A 12,370-nucleotide genomic window follows, 5' to 3' on the forward strand; every position below is an offset into this window, starting at 1 on the left:
TGCTAGTCTCAAATTTAGTTAACCAACTCAGTGACGGCGAATGCTTATGAATTTTCAAACTACTTATAAAAATCTATCACAGGTAAAAACGAGAAGTCATTTTCTTCATTTTTCATGTCATGAAACTGCTATTTGTAAATACACAACAAAAATCAAGATGAAGATAATCTCAAAGCAAATGTGTGTTTCAATAGTCCCTAAACTTGGAGTAATGATTCATAACCTTGGAATATGAGCAAATTTAGCATTTACACATTTGCCGAAAAAGATGTCAATTCCTGCTAAAATACCGTTAAAATCCTGTCAAACTATTAAGTTCTAAGTTTTACATAGCAGATTTTGTACCATTTATAAAGTTTCATTAGGTACGAAAAACTTTCCAACAGCATCGCGATTAACACCAGTTTACAATTAACACCAGCTTTTTTACTACTCGCTCAATTCTGAAGAATTTATGTCCACAATCAGGCTGCTGCAAATTGCGTGCTTGCCAGTCCTTTGCGGCCCAAATCCGCAATATAAAGAAACCTGTGCCAGTGATAGAAAACTAATTTTACAGAGTCGATTTTAATTTTTTCATAATGTATTAATATTTTTGTTCCGACCATTGAAAATGGGGAGGAACTTTGTATTCGAGTGTTTTTTTTTTCGTTTTGCTTTCCACGCAAAACCAGGTACCACAAACAATCTTCGGACTGGTGTGAGTGATATATCGTATCAAAGACCTTTCAGTCGCGATTCGAACCAGATTTAAAAAATCCACACGTTTTTTTTTCTAGTGTCGAAAAAAAAATCGGTTTGAAATTTTGATATTTGGTCTTATTTCGATCAAATAAAGATAAGCTATCAGGCTTAAAATAGCTTATTTATGCTTAACTTCAGCCGCGAAAAGTTTTAGTTTTAGTTTTAGTCGAGTCAAATTATTTTTTGGATTTTTTCAGCTAAAATTTGAGAATCAAAATTTTCAAAAACAAAAATACTGCAAGAAATTGAAATTTTTTGATTAAAAAAATTTTTTGTTTGTTTTTCTAATCATTTTTCTAGCAAAAATTTTGTCCAATTTGGCTTTTCTACTATGACTGATGAATATGCCTAAGTTGTTTTTTTTCTTTTCGTTCAGATCCTTCTATCATACCAAGTAGAAAAAATATTTAGTATTTTTAAAGACTTTGGTCGGAACATTCTGTGATGTTTGCTCAGTAATCGGCTATCCTTGTTTATTGATGCAATTACTCAATACGAATCGCTGCCTTCAACAATACACAGAATTACGTATATAATGAATCTGATGATTCCAATTTGATAGTATTCTACCCAAAGCACCTTATCATTATATCTGCTGAAAATCAGCTGTGCCATCAAAACTTCATATTTTACAATCAACGTTCAAGGAGTACGTGTAATTCGCTCATCAGACTCCCGTTAAAAAACAACACTCGATTGAGAAAAAATCTTAAATTTTATGAATGTGGTAGTAACATTCTGTGATACTTGCCACAACCGACTATCTTCTTTTGCTCAAAACAGGGCTAATAATTCGTCTTATCCCTAATAATAATTCGTATTTTGTTTTCATTCATTGACTTATACCGAGGGTGCATTCATGACTGAAATTTTGACACAGGTTGGATGAAACTATTAAAACCCAGAGCGCAGATCAAAAACGAAACAACACAAGGACATAACCAAAGAGTCCTCATTAACAACACAGGGAGTGTGATTTTTAGACATAACAATATTCCTTGAGAGCAATGAATTCAAAATACGGGTCTGATCTAGACAGTGAACTTATCAACGAGCAAAGCAATTCAATTGAGGGCTTTTTGGTTGGTGGAAAACGGATAATTGTTTCCCAATTTGCTTGCCCTTAAAACGAACGTAAAAAAAATACTAACTGCTGTTATAAATAGTGATTTAAAATTTGGCTAATAAATTTCTTTTAATTAGGCGCCTGGCTTCTGATTTGTGTTTGACTGTCTTTCTTATTTGCCTGTCGGTTAAATTCGTTGTCTGGATCAGACGTGTCTCCTTGTCATTCGCCAAGCTGGACCGTTAAATAAGTTTCGCTCATCACAAGGCAAACGTTTTTTTGAATTGTCAAACAAAAATGTTTGTCAAAATCATCTAGTTAAACTAACTAAAAATGACTAAGTTGTTCCGGCCATTTGAAAAAATGGGAGGGGGTGAATTACCTATTCGGGTGTTTTAGTTTTTTCTTTTTGTCTTTTTCATTGTTTTCCACGCAAAATCAGTTACCACAAATAATTATCGAAACGGTTCGAGTTTCATCAAAAAACCCTTTCAGTCGAGATTCGAGTGAAATTAAAATTTTCAGATAATCGTTCTTTTACTCAAGCATAATGATTTTTGTAGTCAAGAATGTCAAGCAGGCTTATTTCAGGAGGATGGGCCTTAAAACTTCATTTTACACCATGATAATTTAGCTTAACTAAAGCGCATTTTCTTTTTTCCCGTTCTATTTGCAATGAAATACTCAGTACATTCAAAAACATCTCTGCAAAAAATGTGAAACTTTCTTCTTTCCTTAATATATCCACGTTTCTCCACCAAATTTTCTTCTTTCCTTAATTTTCCATGTTTTTCTACTTAATTTTCTAGAACTGCAGTCGAGAATGCTTTATTTACTATAATTATGAAAAAAGCCCAAGTTCAAGGCATTCATGCAGATCCTCTCGTTACACCACGGATAAAAATTTACAAATAACGAAACTGATTCATTATTGTGGTCTCTCAATAATGTGTGAAACTGATTGAACTCTCGATACTACTTGCACACCAACCGGCTACCCTTGTCTTAGTTTTTTTCTAAACCAAAATACGCAAAATCAGGTACCACTAACAACCATCGTAATGAATCGAAGAATAAAACGTATTAAAGACCGTTCAGCTGTGATTCTAATGACATGAAAACATTTTCCCAGCAGCCAATAACAATACCTTTGCCGCCAAAGATATTCCATTCGGGATTTGGATAAAATCGAGCCTTATTCGCCCCACAATAAAAGCGTATCGATAGGAAAATATTTGCCGTGATGGTTGTTGAATACTTCGCAAAGACAAAATATCCCAGCAAAAATGAGTTCTAAAACCCTCGAAAGAAAAAAATTGTTAAGATAACTTCCTAATATTGCGGATGATGCATGTAATCTGCCGCTTCAAAGCCAAACAAACACAACATCAAACCACTGAAACCTAACAACCCAATATTTTTGTAACCATTGATACTTTCACAAACACTTAGTTTCACACATACTTTACTGATGAATATCAGTCAGCAATGAATGCGCTGTACTTAGCTCATCTGACTAAAGTTTGTAGAAAAATCTGGATTGCTGAGTGTAAAAAACTGATCAAAAAATGAAAATCATGGTTCAGTAAACCAAAATACGTGACCATTCGTTCTACCATGTATTCATTAGAGTTCCTGTCTGAATTCAGTCGTAAAAACGTAAAAAACGAAATGTAGAAATTACCCAGCGAAAAATAGAATTTCCTTATTGATCCAGTTTTCTTGAAATTGAGTTTATTTAATACAAAGAGTGTCAATCATAAATTGTTCTAGAAACGCAAAGAGCGTTTCTAGGACAATTTACGAAAACGAAATATAGAATCCTCGAATTTTTTTTTGAAAAGATAACTTCCTACCATTGTGGATTATGCATGTAATCTGCCGCTTCAAAGGCAACCACAAAACACATCAAACCACAGAAATCTAACAACCCAATATTTTGTAACCACTGATACTTTCACAAACACTTAGTTTCACACATGCTTTACTGATGAATATCAGTCAGCAATGAATGCGCTGTAATTGAGCTCATCTGACTAAAGTTTGTAGAAAAATCTGGATTGCTGAGAATTAAAGAAAACTGACCAAAAAATGAAATTCATGGTTCAGTAACCAAAAACGTAGCCATTCGTTCTACCGAGTATTCATTATATTTCCTGGCTGAATTCAGTCGTAAAAACGTATAAAACCTTATTTCGAGCGCCAGACTAACCCTTTTAAACCGTTAGGCTCACGACCAGTGCCAATTACATTCAAATTGATTTCCATTAAAAAAACGTCATATTGTAAAAATTTGATATATGTTAAGTATGCTGAGTTTATGTCATTCATATAATGAATAATATGAATAAGAACATAGCCTACAGACTGATGGAAAATAGTCTATGAACGCAAGCAAGTAAACAGAAAAAAAACACTGATTAGTTTTTTTTGAAAAAATCCCAACTTTCGAATTTCAAAAAAAAAACATAGATACCTTAACGCTCGTTGCGTTTCTAGAACAATTTATGATTGACACTCTTTGTATTAAATAAACCCAATTTCAAGAAAACTGGATCAATAAGTAAGTTCTATTTTGCTGGGAAATCTGATAATTTAATTCGAAACTAGAAGTCTATCACGTTTTTTTTCGTTACATTTGCGCTTTTGCTGTTTGATAGTCAAGTTTGCCTACCCTTTAACAAAGGAAACAAACAAACTGAACTTATAAAAGAAATCAAGAGTCCAAACCTCGAAAAAATAAAATTGAGCATAAACAAACTTTAGACTTTTCCTGGAAAAAAATTATCACGAGCTATAAAAGGGCCTCAACTGCGTTAATTAAAAAATCTCAACTCTTAATTAAATGAAGCAGTATTTTTTCATCTCCAGTTTACTAAGCCAATCCACTCATTTTCGGTATACTGATACATCGAATTAATTGCCCGTAAAATTAACTTTCGAAGCCGTGAACAGATTATTTAATCTAGTACATATATCTGCCTTATCGTGTCTCTTCCTAATAAGAGCAAAAAAACGGTATTTCAAATCTATGAAAAAAAATTTTTAAGTTATTTAAATTTGCCACATTTTCAAGAATTGCTAGACAAGCACATACTTATCAAACAACTTACAACTGAAGTCACAAATTTTTTTATACACCAAGAAAGTCTCGCCCTCAATTCATTTCAACATCCATTTAATCGGTTCAGCACTTTTCAAAAAACTATTTATAAATACAAGCCCTCGGGAGTACCTTCAGTCTTTCTGTAAAGTACATTTTCTTTGCTCTTTTTGAAGTCTTCGTTAGTTACTTTCATTCTCCGTTCACGAAGCGCTAAAAGACCCGCTTCGGTGCAGATTGCTTTGATGTCCGCACCCGAGAGGTCATCCTTCACCTGGATAAGTTCATCCAGGTTCACGTCTTCTGCCAAGGTCATACGACTGGTATGGATGTTGAAGATTCGTCGTTTCGTTTTCTCGTCTGGTAGTGGAAACTCAATCTTCCGGTCGATTCTTCCAGGCCTTATCAGTGCGGGATCGAGGGTCTCAATTCTGTTGGTGGCCATAATAACCTAAAGGAAGCATCGAAACTATTTATTTTACGGAGTAAATGGAAAAATAGAATATTATTTTTTTTTAATTTCAATCTTAGCAAAAAATCATATGCTAGTTCACGTTCGGTAACTATTTACCCGCAGCTCGTTCCATCGTAATATATTGCACAAAAACGAAGCGGGACTTAGCAAAAACAAGCAAAAAACGGCAATTAGCTTTAAAATGGTCGACATCAGAAAAAAGCGACTAGCTTTTCAAGTCGACTGCCCTAAAAACTGTGCCACTGACACTTACAGAATCCAAACACTAGGCACTCAAAAATTGGAGAACACGTGCTAATAAACTACTAACCGCTATGCATCAAAAGGGCTACCATCTTTTACACAGAGCTGCCCTTCGCAAACCCTAGCCAGAACGAGACAAAATAGCAGCTTTATAAAGTGAAGTAAGAAAAGACATAAATAAGCCTCGAATTAGGTTAGGTCTAGGATTCGATATGCGACCTACTGCAATCTGAAGACTTTGAGTCTCACACTAACGACTCAGCCAAGTACGCTTAACAACCAGCAAACACAAATCACAAATAAAGCAGCTACATTTGCTAACAAATTGACAATTCCATGCAGCAAAAGTGGCACCAAATACAAAAAAAAACACAATTTTTCGATTTTACTAATTTCGAAATATAACCTGAAGCACACACAATAATTTTGCATGTAATAAATTGGAAAGCATAAAGCCACATTATGTATAAATTATGCATTTCAAAAAATTGAGATATATTGAGTTAGAAAGTTTCTGAATTCAAGTTTTTACACAAAGGCGAAGCTTCGCTTCGCAAATACTTGCGAGAATACGACAAAAAGCAGCTGTATAAATTGCAATAAAAATAAGAAATAAGCCTCGAATTAGTAAAAAAAATATATGTCAACCTCAGAGATTCGAACCAGCTACCTAGAGATTAAGAGACTCACACACTAACCACGGAAGCTTAATAGTTACCAAACACTAGCCACAACTCAAGCAAAAAACAGATGATATGCAATTATCAATGCTACATAGAAATTTCCAAATAAGTGCACACTTTTAATGAAAACTTTTATTTGCGAGTTGGGTTAGAAAAAAAAGAAGGTTCGTAATAACACATTGAGCTGATTGCAAGTGTAACAACTTTTATGTTGTTTGAAAGAAATAGCTTTTTTCGGTTCATTTGACGAATTCAAAATGCAACAACTGTGTTTACTTATTACTATTCGAATTTCAAAGCACATACTATCAGAGGTGGGACCAATATTTGCGAATTAGCGTAAAAAAAAAGAAAAGTCGTACTACAACACAAACGCTCACTTAAGCTCGCTAATGAAATTAGCAAGTTAGTTTGGAAAAAAAGTATTTTTAATTTCTTTTGAATTTGAAGTAGAGTTCGTAAAATGACACCACGCATGCTACCTCGCTGGTGCAATTATGCTCAATTAAATTGAATAAATTGACTGATATATTCCTAACCTTAACATCCGACTTGGAATCGAACCCATCGAGCTGATTCAGCAGTTCCAACATAGTCCTCTGAATCTCGCGCTCGCCTCCTGAGTTACTGTCGTACCTTTTTGTGCCAATTGCATCAATCTCGTCTATGAAAACTATACTCGGTGCGTGTTCTTCCGCAACACGAAACAGCTCACGGACCAATTTGGGCCCGTCGCCGAGGTACTTCTGGATCAACTCCGATCCCACAACTCTTAGGAATGTCGCCGACGTCTGGTTAGCCACTGCTTTTGCCAATAACGTCTTGCCAGTTCCCGGACACCCGTAGAGAATGACACCTTTCGGCGGCTTAATTCCCATTTCCTCGTAATATTCTGGATGAGTCAGGGGGAGCTCAACCGATTCTTTAATTTCTTGGATCTGTGTTTCGAGACCACCGATATCTGCGTAGGTTTCTTGAGGTGCTTTTTCCAATTTCATAACACTTACCATTGGATCGGTATCTTCTCCAAGGATTCCAACAACTGCGTGAACCTAGAAAAAAACATACGCATTAGCATTTATTGATAATTAATCCCCTGCAAACACATGCACTTTTTGGATCACTTTAGCTTTCTGCATCTACAGGAGCGGATATAGAATTTTCTCGAGGGTTGGGGGGGGGGGGGTTGGGTTGATTTTCAAAGAAAACTTTGTCTCGACCTTTTTTCTAGGTCGACCAACTTGATTTTCCGAGCTCTCCCAAAGTACTTAAAATAAGTATATATTGGCGCCAAAGGAAATTTTAAGGGTCCGTCGCCAAATGTGGATATCTCAAAATAGTACAAAGGTGGGAACCTTTGGGTCGCCAGGGGGTCGAATCCCTCGAATGGAGGAGGGACGCCCGCCCCCAACCCCCGCTTCCCCCCCCCCCCCTAAATTCGACCCTGTGCATCTACTCATCATTTATAAAATACGATAAAAAACAGAAAAAAGCAAAACATTTTACCTTGTGGTTGAGGAGCACAGTTGAGCCGGGTTCAAGCTGGTCTTTGTCTACAAAGGAAAGCATGTTGACGTAATGTTCAGATCCTACTGAGGTTGACACTATTGCGTGGTTCTCGTCAATAATCTCTTCCAGATTGCCCACACTCATTGGGGTCCCTCTGAGGTCGTCAACCTTTGACCTCTCCTCTTCCTGTTTCTCCTCCTGGGGCTTGAGTCGCTCTTGATTTCTGATGAACTCTTCCTCCATCAGCAGGTAGTCCTTAATTCTCTCCATCTTCAGAAGACGCAACCTAGCACAAACACAACCCTGATTAAGCTTATGCTACATCACCAATCAGACACTTTATTCGCGCATCCAAATGAGGTAAATCTACAAATTATACAAGACTACTTTGCTTTTGAATACAAAACGATACACGAAACTGCGATGGCAGAAAACAATATTAGGGTTTGAATAATAAATTTTTACCGATTAGCTCATTTCGTCCATTTAGTTTTCATATAAAAATACTTTCTAGCATGTTGACCTGCACTTTGTGTGAGGGGTGACAGCGGGCAGTTTGTTGGCTGCATCCGGTCCCTTGCCCCTCTTTTTCCTCTTTCCGATTCTAGTGGGCACGGGGGGTTCGTACTTCTTCTTGTCCTTGTCGTCTTTCTTATCTCCCCCAGCTCCTCCTCCAGGACCAGATTGATTTTGACCCATTTTTCAAACAGCTATCTGAAAAAGTTTCTCGTCGCACTATTGCTGTTTAGTATATTATGATTGAGCAGATGCCCAATAAGCAGATTAAATTTGGGAGACTCGAGTAGAAGGAGAAAATATTATTTATCGATGTCCTGTTTTCAAACACACGAAAAAAGTCAAACATACGAACTGTCCAGATCCTTATCGATAACCACATAAAAAAGATAACCACCTGCAATAACCCAAAAAAAACAGTTTGGTCAAACCTAGATCGAAATATAACTGCATGAGCTACAAGCTTTGGACAGAAAATGAAATGAAACTTCTCACCCCATGACATATGCCACTCTTTTGGGCGACCTTAATTATATTTTCATATCCGCAAATTTGATGGCTCTTTTAATGCCTTGTTTTTTATGGTTCTTACGAATTAGAAAAAGATTTTTGAAGACAATCAAGGTTTTGGAACATAAATCGACATTAATATTGGGCACATGTCAAATTATCAGTTACACTAAGTAAATTTATACTAAATTGTACAATTTAACAAAAACGAGTTTAAGTTTGAGCTTTTTGTGAATCGAACACTATCATTTCCAGAAAACTACCACAAGTAATGAAGATGAGTTCATTTCTCATTCAAATGCACTTTATACTTGATACGTCTCTAAAAATTGAGTTCAATTCATTATCCAGATAAAAAGAACGCTGGACGCCTTCTTAAGGATCCGCCCTTCTAACTCTATTTAGGATGCTTGAGTTTGGCTTTGACATGATAAAACAAGGGGCGTATTTTTCGGCAGAACGTCCATTCGGCCTAAATGCCTTCCGATGAATTGCCTCGCTAGGAAATCTGTTGTTTGTGGTCTTGATTTCCGCTGAATTGGTATTTTTTCCTTTAATTCTTCTGATATTGCGAATGCTTTTTTGCGACCTGCAACAGATGCGTTTTGCAGGCGAGTACAATTTATATCCGATTTTATGGGATCTTCATTTTCTGAATCCTCGTTTCGAAATCCATTTAGAACAAGTTCCGCGATAGACTGACTTTTACAAACTATTAAAGCTGAACAGTCAGAAATCCATCGAATATCGACCATTGAGTTACTGACGTTCAGAAGTTTGAAAATTTCGGTTTCCTTGAAATTGGCGTCGAAATTTCTTAATTCCAAAACATGCGATAAGCTTTCCAATGTAAGGTCATCGTTAATAAGCTCAAACGGTTCATATTGGTACAAGAAAGAATCGCTTTTTCTGCTCCTGAAATTTTGGAACGCATCTTCGTCAAAAGAATCTTCAAAGAAAACCGAATTCGATTCGTTCTTAATGACATTTGGTGACAAACTTTCTTCAGCAATTTCAGAATTGAGGCTCTGGTTTCTTCTATGAGGAGGAACATACGTATCTAACGATTTACGATGTTTCGATTTATCTTTGCACTTTGATTGCGAGTTCTTCAGGAAAACTGTGTTTTCTCTTAGGCTTCGTTTTTCCTCTGAGTTTCTGTTTTGTATCGTTGTCGATGCATTGACGTTTAATGCCTCCAAGCGGTCAGCTAATGTGAAAGTTACTTTTTCTTTTTCTTCTAATTTCATTAAAGGTTGTTCTTTGGGATGATTGAGGTGGTTTTCGGAAGCCGAAGTCAGTTCGACTGGGTTGCTGTGACATTTAATAAGTCCCTTTGAATTTAGAGGGGATTCCGATGTCATAGACGGGATTGATTTGACTGCTGTTTGACGATGAGCTCGTGCGCGGGGTGGAACATAGTATGCTTGTTCTGGTTTTTGAGCTAGAGACATTCGAATCAGATTACCGGGTTTCATAGAGCCTGAAAAACAACAAAATAAATTCCATCAGCCAAAATAAAAATTTGATTTCTTCATCATAAGACTCAATAACTCCCTTTAAATTAAATTAACTAATTAACATGATTTAAAATAAAATTGAAATTTTATATATCTTCAATGTTACAGAATCGGCTTCAGATCATCATCATCATCATTATCTCCAATTAAACTTCGAGAGAAGCTAGATAGTGATCCGGTGCGTGCCAACAGAGATACTCTCGCGATATCCCAGAAAATATCGTCATTTCCAAACTTTACTTCTCAGTCAACCCCATTGTCACGACAACAGCCATTTTTTAGCTATTACCTCCACACGTTGTTGGAATGCTGCATTTTTTATTGGCGTATTCGGTTCATAAAATGGGTTCACCGATATTTTGATGAAGTTTTCGTACACTTCTGCGAAAAAGTTCTTGATGTTCTCCTCTTTGCCCGTGTCACTGTGCAACAGTACAAACCGAATGCACGAAGCTGTAACGAAACCCGACACGTGGTACTGATTAAACTTGTCTACACTCTTCAGGTACATTTTGTCCGACCCCGGAGTCCATACCTGCAATAGAAAAGTAATTCATTAGAGCACTATTATAATAAACCCATGAACATTGCACTCAGTTAAAGCATAACGCAAAAGTCACCTACAACGAAACTAGACAAAAAGCAGAAGTAGATTCGGCCAGATTGCAAAGATTGATCAAGTGTTGTATATTCTAAAAATGGTTCAAAACTGACTAATTTGTTGACTTTTGGTAAGTTAATACATACCTTTTTCGAAAAGGATTTGAAATCAAAACAATGAATACTAAATAATTGTTTCAGTTGTTTTCATGCCAACAAAATAAAGTAATTACTTCAAAATAAGGTCATAAAAGAATAGTTGAACTCTCAATTTTCCTAATTCGCTCATCTTTTCCTCCATCTCAAAATATTCACATATTCTTTAGTGTTCACCTGCTCGTCGATCATGTCTAGAGATGCATGGGCTATCATTTGGTTGAGGTACCGCATCTCCCTCTTAGCGTGGCCGAACTCACTCTCATAAAGAGGGTTGTCTTTCCTGCCCACAATGGCAAAGTAGAACATCACACCCGCAGACCCAGACCCATCCGATTTGGACATCATTCAGCCACAACTCGCCCCACCCCTTCACAATCCGAGAACTCGTAACGCGACACTAACAAGCAATTAAACTGATACTTTTGTCCTTAGGTTCCGTACATTCCAACAATCTGAAAAATAATAAATTTGTTGAGCTATCAAACATCAAGTTTTTGACTAGAAATTTAATGAACCAAAACCAACACTTTTACACTGATCCTCATTCAACCAGAACAGACCACTAACTTTCTAGCTGAGTCAACAAAGCAGATTGATGCGCAAGTAGCATAGGATATTCCAACTAGAGTTATCATCGAAAAGTCGAATTGCAAAAAAAAGACAATAGAATACACGACTGAAAAAACTTTAATATGGATCTTCACTTGACATCGGATGAATTTATTTGAGGTCATCTGAATAGGCTGGAAAATTTACTGCAAGCAATAGTTCCTTTTCATTATTTCGAGAGTCGTCGGAACATCTTTTTTTTGTCAGTGAATGAATCGCGTCAACCCTAATAGTGCTATTGTACTAGCTATTGATTTAAGTCTTAAATTTCTTTTGACGAGGTGAAATTTAAACACAGAGGCGAAGCTGCGCTTCTCAAACACTTGCGAGAACACGACCAAAAAGCAGCTCTATCAAATAAAATAATAAAAAAAAGTAGAATTAAGCCTCGAATTAGCAAAAACTCGGCTACGTGTCGGATCCTATTCTGCGACTTAGCAACTTTGAGTCTCACGCACTAATCACTCAGCCACGGATGCTTCAAATGCCCAAAATAGCCACCAATAACGCAGCTACATATGCTAATAAATTGCCAATTCGATGCAGCAAAAGTAGCACCAAATACAAAAAGACACAATGTTACAAGTAAAAATTTAGAATATAACAAACAGACATCCACACCAACTTTGCCTG

The 12,370-nt window shown here is 36.4% G+C and overlaps 2 protein-coding genes across 2 annotated transcripts; both read right to left on the reverse strand.

The window, feature by feature from the left end:
• Positions 1 to 4,849: 4,849 nt before the first annotated feature.
• Positions 4,850 to 8,538, reverse strand: LOC134844449 (26S proteasome regulatory subunit 4). Its single transcript, XM_063861144.1, has 4 exons — positions 8,347 to 8,538; positions 7,821 to 8,109; positions 6,854 to 7,366; positions 4,850 to 5,364 (listed from the first exon to the last, which is right to left on the reverse strand). Exons 1-4 carry the CDS (start codon positions 8,520 to 8,522, stop codon positions 5,020 to 5,022), a joined length of 1,323 nt encoding a protein of 440 aa, XP_063717214.1. The 5' UTR covers positions 8,523 to 8,538; the 3' UTR covers positions 4,850 to 5,019.
• A 1,870-nt stretch (positions 8,539 to 10,408) lies between these two features.
• Positions 10,409 to 11,576, reverse strand: LOC134844453 (trafficking protein particle complex subunit 2-like). Its single transcript, XM_063861150.1, has 2 exons — positions 11,303 to 11,576; positions 10,409 to 10,904 (listed from the first exon to the last, which is right to left on the reverse strand). The coding sequence occupies exons 1-2, from the start codon at positions 11,471 to 11,473 to the stop codon at positions 10,629 to 10,631; spliced, it is 447 nt and encodes a 148-aa protein (XP_063717220.1). The 5' UTR covers positions 11,474 to 11,576; the 3' UTR covers positions 10,409 to 10,628.
• Positions 11,577 to 12,370: the final 794 nt, after the last annotated feature.

Source organism: Symsagittifera roscoffensis, chromosome 4, assembly GCF_963678635.1.
Source record: "Symsagittifera roscoffensis chromosome 4, txSymRosc1.1, whole genome shotgun sequence".
NCBI lineage: Eukaryota > Metazoa > Xenacoelomorpha > Acoela > Convolutidae > Symsagittifera > Symsagittifera roscoffensis.